The sequence below is a fragment of the Penicillium expansum genome (assembly GCF_000769745.1).
Source record: "Penicillium expansum strain MD-8 chromosome Unknown contig126, whole genome shotgun sequence".
Classification (NCBI taxonomy): Eukaryota; Fungi; Ascomycota; class Eurotiomycetes; order Eurotiales; family Aspergillaceae; genus Penicillium; species Penicillium expansum.
In genome coordinates this window covers 283,409-291,450 of record NW_015971383.1, presented here as the reverse complement: position 1 = coordinate 291,450, position 8,042 = coordinate 283,409, and the positions used below count along the sequence as shown (strand labels likewise).

General features: G+C 48.8%; 1 protein-coding gene across 1 annotated transcript; it reads right to left on the bottom strand.

Moving 5' to 3' along the window:
• Positions 1 to 4,474: 4,474 nt before the first annotated feature.
• PEX2_038940 (MET18/MMS19 family protein) lies at positions 4,475 to 7,926 on the bottom strand (the record flags this gene model as incomplete). Its single annotated transcript, XM_016741169.1, has 4 exons — positions 4,475 to 6,877; positions 6,936 to 7,124; positions 7,172 to 7,409; positions 7,505 to 7,926. 4 exons carry the CDS (start codon positions 7,924 to 7,926, stop codon positions 4,475 to 4,477), a joined length of 3,252 nt encoding a protein of 1,083 aa, XP_016596874.1.
• Between the last annotated feature and the right edge of the window lie 116 nt (positions 7,927 to 8,042).

Sequence of the window (8,042 nt, the reverse complement as noted above, 5' to 3'; positions counted from 1 at the left end):
AGGTAGCCTCCTTCTGCAGCCGCTTGAAGGGCTGTTCGGCCAATATTTTCAGAAGGAGATGCGTTGACGTCTGCTTTTGCTGCTAGCAGTGCTTGCACTACGTTAAGGTGGCCTCCTCCTGCAGCCGCTTGGAGGGCTGTTAGGTCACGTTCAGAAGGAGGTGCGTTGGCGTCTGCTTTTGCTGCTAATAGTGCTTGCACTACGGTAAGGTGGCCTCCTCCTGCAGCCGCTTGAAGGGCCGTTCGGCCACTATATTCAGGAGGTGCGTTGACATCTGCTTTCGCCTCTAGTAGTGCTTGTACTACGTCAAGGTAGCCTCCTTCCGCAGCCGCTTGGAGGGCTGTTCGGCCAATATATTTAGTAGGAGGTGCGTTGACTTCTGCTTTTGCTGCTAGTAGTGCTTGTACTACGTCAAGGTAGCCTTCTCCTGCTGCCGCTTGAAGAGCTGTTCGGCCACCTAGAGACGGAGGCGCATTGACGTCTGCTTTTGCTGCTAATAGTGCCTGTACCACGTTAAGGTGGCCTCCCCCTGCTGCCGCTTGAAGAGCTGTTAGACCACCTCGTGCGTCTACCCATGCCTTTGCTGCTAGCAGTGTGTGCACCACTTTAAGATAGCCTCCTCCTGCAGCCGCTTGGAGGGCTGTAAGGCTACCTTCAGAAGCAGGTGCGTTGACTTCTGCTTTTGCTGCTAGTAGTGCTTGTACTACGTCAAGGTAGCCTTCTCCTGCTGCCGCTTGAAGAGCTGTTCGGCCACCTAGAGACGGAGGCGCATTGACGTCTGCTTTTGCTGCTAATAGTGCCTGTACCACGTTAAGGTGGCCTCCCCCTGCTGCCGCTTGAAGAGCTGTTAGACCACCTCGTGCGTCTACCCATGCCTTTGCTGCTAGCAGTGTGTGCACCACTTTAAGATAGCCTCCTCCTGCAGCCGCTTGGAGGGCTGTAAGGCTACCTTCAGAAGCAGGTGCGTTGACGTCTGCTTTTGCTGCTAGTAGTGCTTGTACTACGTCAAGGTAGCCTCCTCCTGCTGCCGCTTGAAGAGCTGTTCGGCCACCTAGAGACGGAGCCAAGTTCACGTCTGCTTTTGCTGCTAATAGTGCCTGTACCACGTTAAGGTGGCCTCCCCCTGCTGCCGCTTCAAGAGCTGTTACACCACCTCGTGCGTCTACCCATGCCTTTGCTGCTAGCAGTGTTTGTACCACTTTAAGATGGCCTCCTCCTGCAGCCGCTTGGAGGGCTGTTAGGCCACATCTAGAAGGAGGTGCGTTGACGCTTGCCTTTTTTTCGAGTAGTGTCTGCACTAGTTCAAGGTGACCTTCTCCTGCTGCTGTTTGGAGGGCTCTTCTGCCATTTACTTGGGCATCGATGCCAGCCCCTGCTTTGAGCAACGCTAGTAGGGAGCGATTGCATCCATCTAGCGCAGCATATGACAACGCATGATCCAAAATTTTCTTGGTATTGTTCAGGGGGATGATTGCCTCAGTATATCGATATCGATTGTGAATGGCGGCGCCGCGAAGGATTTCATCCTTCAAATCCTCCGTCAAATAGTGTGACTGGTGTCTTGCGCAGTATAAAAGTAATGCGAAATGTCCATTGGCCAATAACCATTGGATAGCCTTTGGCATATCAGTTCCCTTTTGGGGGGTCTCCTCCTTTGAATCCCATGGTCTGCACGCAGGGACATCATTGGCTTCTATGCACCGGCAAAACAATCGCCACATATTACTGTTCATATTGGGAGTGAAATCAGTCAAATGGTTGAGCCAATAACCCCTGGCGTAATTGAGAAACTGAAACCCTCGCTCCAGCTGGGAAGAATCTCCATCTCCAAGTATATCTTGTGCTGTCCTCTCTACCTCCCGAGTGCTGAAATGCTGTAGCTGGCGATGATGGGAAAGAAGCTTTTGGGCTATTTTACTAGTAAATCTGCTGGAAGAGTGGGTAGGCAGAGTACTAGTTGCGAACTGAAGGGGCTGGATAGGAGTATCGGAACCGTTCTTAAATTTCGTCAATTGGCGCTTGAAGTCGGTAAAATCAAGATATACCATGCAAAGGAACCCGAACTCCCGGTTGACGCTTGCTATCTCGAATTGCGCTGTGTGTGGACCGTTCGTGATGAAAAGACGTTCTTTGACACTGCGATGAACATAGTGTATAGTGTCTTCCTCTTCGTCAACGAATGTTAATCCGCAACAACCATTGATGATCATAACCATGTCGTTGGGGACCTTTCTGTGGTCAATGTTCTTTTGTTCGAGGGAAAGACTAAGAGCTTCTTGATATTCCGAGACTGTCAATGGCCGTTTCACTGTACCACAATATTGTAGTAGTTTCATCGCATGCCCGGCCGTCTTTCCCTCTCGAACACGACGAAGCTTTCGATCATAGAGCTCAGCCAAGCTGCGTGGAAGATGTTTCAGTGCTTCTAGGATGTCGTAATCACAATTCTGTGCGCAAAGCTCTTCGATACAAAGACTTGCCCAAAGGAACCTATATTTTGGTCTGTTAGCAATGCATTTAGGACTGTGTAGTCACATAGGCTAATCTTGTCATATGTGTTGAACTAGGCCGCGTGAACACTTACATTCCGTTGGCTTTGTCTCTCAAGGTGTTGTATATCTCTTTGATGATTTCTGGATCCCTAAGAGTCAAATTCCTATCTTCCAAACACTTATCCAAAGTCTTGGTAAGATATTGGTCCATGTCCGACTTGACCTTTTTCTCATTTGCCATGATCTTATACTGCGTTGCAGTCAATTGGAACCTTTTTTCGAGACCAGGTCGGCCCGAACAGAGGATTTTGAAACCAATACATTTTCTGCAGAGCTCAACCATAGCCTGTGCCACCGCTTGAACCTGATTTCCATCACATTCGTCCAGTCCGTCCAGGGCAACGTAGTACTTTTTACCCTCACCGGTCTTCAGATGAAATAACAAGAACTGAACGACATCCGTCGTATCGAGATCCCGGGTGCTCTCCTCTAAGGAGAGTAAAGTTTCATATTCACTTTCCTCAATCTGAGTATTGAGGACTTGACGAGCAATACTCCCAAGAATGTTTCTTGCAGATAAAGATATCTCGTTGTCGACGCGACAGAAGTAGTACGATACGATGTCATTGGTCTTGCGGGCCATTTGTAACCGTAGCTGATCGACCACATGCGACATAAGCACTGTCTTTCCCATGCCTATGGTACCTAAACACCAGAGTATGGCAGTTTGCGGATCATCTTTCCACTCATCGAAGACCAACTCTTTCTGAAACCACTCGGCTGTGGTTGGAATCCGTTGCTTCATGATCTGCCTCAAAGGACGGTCATGGTCGATAGGAGAAAGATTGTTTCGTATGCTTGTCTTCAGCTTCACCATTTCCATGTTTTTCAATTTTATTCGCCTCTCAATTGCCTCTGCTTGTTGTTTCAGCGATTTTTTGTAGAAATTTCGGGCTAAAGTTCGGAATTTTGAATTCTGTTGACATTCATATTCTAACAGCTTCTTCGCTTCTTTGTCTGCTTGCTTTGATGCTAATGATACTTCCAGGTTTATGTTTCGTGTAGCTTCATCTAGCAGACCTAGAAATGGCTTAAACTCAGATTCGAAGGGACTCAGTATCGAGGAAATTGTTTGCTTGAGGACAGTTCGACTGGAGACTTCGATGATCTTGACACACAGGTTGATAATGATGGCGTAGAAACCACAAAGGGCACGTTGGAGACCAATACAGTCGGGATAGAGTGGGCCAAATTTTTGATATATCGGAGAAAATTTGCCGATGCGCATGATCATGCTCGTGACTTTGTCAAAGTAAGAGGCCACATTGCTCGCCGTCAATATAGCAGTCTTTATACCTCCCCACACGAGTGCCGCGATTATCGGATTAGAGCTGACGAATGTTCCCACAACACCAGTAAATTGTTGTGTTGCCTCTAGGAAGGTACATAGCCGTGGAGCCACGCACCTCCTCGTCGTGCTGCTATTTCTAGCATCGATTTCTGCGACAAATTCGATGACACTCGCAATATCCGGTGTCGTGGTGCTTTTTTGAAATTCTCTCTTCTGCTCCTCTGTCAAGGTATTCTGTAAATTCTCCAACGCTGCATTGAGGGATTTTGTAGGGTCTGGCCCCTGTGCTCCTGCTCTTAGGTATAGTTGAAGGGCCATCAGACTGTTCCTGATACACAAGGTAATTGTTTGTTGAAAGTATTTCACAGCAGTTCATGGGCATTCTCATAGATTTTGTCGTTGCACAGCCTCTGTAAGGGTCTTGGAAGGGGTTAATGTACTTTTGACAAAAGCCGAGCCTCCTTCCTCCCAGTCGTATAGACCAATTAGGGCCAACACATCACGTGTCCTGTAATAGAAATACCACGTAGAGAGAAGCATGCTAGAAAATTTATACTCTATGCTCAATGTATAATATTAAACAACTTCTAAACTTAATGCAAGTATATCCTTCCCTTCAAACCAGGAATAATCATTCTTCTTCTTCCGGCGCATCATCCACACCACGTAGCCAAGCGGCTCTAGCATCAACCGCGGCCTTGCGCACATCACGCTTAGGATCATCAAGAACGGCCCGCAAGGACCTCAGAACCTGAGTCTTCACAGGCAAGAGAGGTGAGATACCCGGCGGCGCACGCGCGTTAGCCGCAGCGCCAGGCACCTGGTGCGTAGCGAGGAGATTGAGACATTTCAAAGCATCCGCGCGGAGACGGGGACTGTTAACAGCACCAGGGCCGATATTTGTAGCTGTTGTTTTAAGGAGTCTCGTGACAAGACTCTGGACGTGGCCACTCTGGTCAATGACCGTGACGCCATTATCGCGGATGATAACGGCGAGGGTATCGAGCGTTGCTGTGCGGACGGCGACAGAGTCGGCAGTTTGGAGGTCTAGGGATTGCAGGAGGAGGGGGAGCAGGGTGGGGAGTTCTGGCATAACCAGGGCTGTGGGGATCGTGGAGAGAATACCCGCGAGAGCGGTTAAATGGGCAGGTTTGATATGATCGGGGGCTTTTAGGGCGGCGGGGGAGTCATCTGTTCCGGCGATGTTCACTTCGCGGATGCGAGATGAGATCAGGGGGATGACTGTTGTGAAGAGGCGCTGTCTGCAAAGGAGGCGGATTGTGGCGCCGTTGGTTACGGAGAGGATGTCGTCTTCGCCGAGGATTATAGAGAAGCCTTGTGCAGCTGTCGCGCTGGTTTGCTGGTCTGGGGAGGAGAGAAGGGCGAGGAGGGAGGTCAAGATGTGGGTGGTTGTGGGGGCTAGGCGGAGGATCAAGGCTTTGGATAGCCAGAAGATGGTGCGGATAGTTGCAGGGCTGAGGCTCTTTGATTCAGTGTCCTGGCGTTGGAGGAGAGAATCAAAGAGTTTCTCGGCGATTGCCACATCCTGCTTCGACAGGAACTTGTTGACGAGCAAGGCCAGGTGACGCAGGTAGGCTTGGTGTGTTGCTGGTTCGGTGCTCGAGACTGAACGTTGGACCAAATCCAACAACAAACCTGACATGTCTGGGTTGGTGTGTGGGATTTTGTTACTACAGTCCTTGGATGTTCCTGCGAGCAGGTATGTCGAGATAATGATCGTACGTTCTTGATCCGCATTTGTAGTCTGTGTGAATGGAATAGGCACGAAATCTCCAGCTGCAGAGAAGAGGCTGTAGACATTTTCGGCAACTTGTTCCTGCTTCTGAATGGAAACAGATCGCACGAGGAGATTGCAAAGTCGACCCAAAGTGTCAAGCACGGTAGGATCATTGAGAATGCGGTTCTTTGCCTTGCCAGATGCCGATGCTGCGACATCGCGGCAAAGCCCAATCACAACCTTGTCGAAGTACAAATCCACACTCTGGTCTTGTTCCATGTTTCTCTGTTGCATAACATAAAGCAAAGTAGTGAGGATTGCACGTGGATAAGCAACTGACCCAGGTTGCTCCTTTTGCAGCAGAATAGACAGTTTGCTAAACAGACGACGGAAGAGTGTCTCGAAAATATCCCTCTCGACGCTGATCTGAGCAAGAGTCTCGAGCGTCGGCAGATACAAGGCATCCGAACCTTCATCTTCCTCTGGCAGAGTTGCCACAAACGCAGGGAAAGTGATATCCACTATCAGGCGGGGCTTGTGCTTTGAAATCTCGGCAAGAGCAGCAATTGCCTCTTTCTTCAGATCATTCCGGCCAACAGATTCCTCCTTGAGAAGGATTTCGTCGAGGTATTGCACGAAAAGTCCAATCTCATTCTCCTGGAAGAAATGGCGCAAAGTGGACAGACGCAAGAAGCCCTTCAAGGCAGTCACCCGGAAGGAAACCTCTTCCTTGGCTGCGCCCATCAATGCCTGGCCAAAGATGTCCGAGAATTGGTCTTTGAATTCGAGTAGCGGGTTTTCGATAGCGGCCTCACCACCTCGAGTGGTCCACTGTCCGAATACGGTTGTAGCAGCTTTGAACAAGACATTCAAAGTTTCAAGAAGTGCCCTTTGTTTGACGATTCCATCCGCTTCTTGATAAAGTGTGAAAATCGGAGGCACGACTGTTTGTACAACAAGGATAAAGGAAACGGGTGAAGCAGCAGACACACAGCTGAGGATCGATTGGGCTGGCTTGGCCTGCTTGTTTTGAGGCTCCTGGAGTTGCTCATTGCACTCCTTTGTGATTGGTTGGAGGTACTTTGCAAGAGGCAATTCTTGTGACACTTCAGTAACTCCTTCAGACAGCCGTTGGGCGATTGTTTGCAGAGCCTCGAGGGAGGTCTCGGATAAGAACTCCTCTTGGGCATTGAGAATCTCAAACTTGAGTACTTCCCATACGGTAATAGAAAACTTGGACACTGTGTTGGGGTCGTATGAATGAATACATGCGATCAATGTACTAAGTGCATCTTTCTGTAGACCTGTTAGATGACTTCAACATCAAACATTACAGTGCGTCAACCAATCTTACCTTTACATTGGGAGAAGTAGAATCAAGCTTCTCTAATAGGGCAGGGATAGCGTGGGGTGCAAAATGCCTTGTCGAAGAAATACACTCTTGAAGGCGACCCTTCAGATCCTGCGCAGTGATTCCATAGGGATCATTGGGCGGGGGTCGGAATGTGATTGGGAAGTAGTTATATACCGAGTCGAAGAGGGTCTGTTTACTTTTAGCGGAATCCACAACCTTTGAAAAAATACACATACCTCAACGTGGTTCGAGATGTCCCATTCCACCATAACTACTTTCAGGATCGAGAAAACAATCATCAAATTCCTAGGATCTTTCTCTCCCGTCATGATATCAACAACACCCAGAAGCGATATATCTCCCATATCACGCATAGCTCCGCGGTGGTTTGACATCAAATCATTGAGCAATTGATAGACATGGAACCGTTGTGTTTGAGACCGAGACTGAAGATCCTGGAAGTTGGAGAAAAGTCTATATCAAAAATCAGCACTGGGTCATCATTGAGTTAAGCTTTATCCCCGGCGAACACAGGGATATCGCATGCAATCAAAAAGTATAGCACTTACGCTTGTGCTACTTGGGTAGCCAAAAACTTGTTAAACCGGTCCAGACCCTGTAGGGCCTGCAACCCATCAACGGCACCTCCATCCTCAATTCTATCACAGAAGAATGTAGTCAAAACTTGGATCTGTTGTCTAGAGAGGTATTTCGGCGAGAGAGCTTGGATAATGGCCGTAAGGTAGGAAATCGCTTTTCCACGTAGAATCGGGTCTTCATCGTTAATATATTCTCCGAGAGATTGGACGGTGTCAATCAGAGTCGCCTTTTTAGTCTCAACATCTACAATAACTTCCGTTAGTAATGCAACGGCTTGAAGTGGTGTCGAGTGCGGGGCCAATTGCGTACCGTGCGCGATTCCCTCGGCAATGCGCTTGGCTTCTTCTTTGTCGTGGTCCACGACCAGCATAAAGCTCTGCAGAGCCGACATGATACCAATCGAATCAATTAGGAGCGCCAGACGTGTAGATTGCGGGGGCAAGACCAAGATCCCATCGGCCAATTTCTTGTGGCCGGATGCCCTTATCGATAAGGGTCAGGTGATTC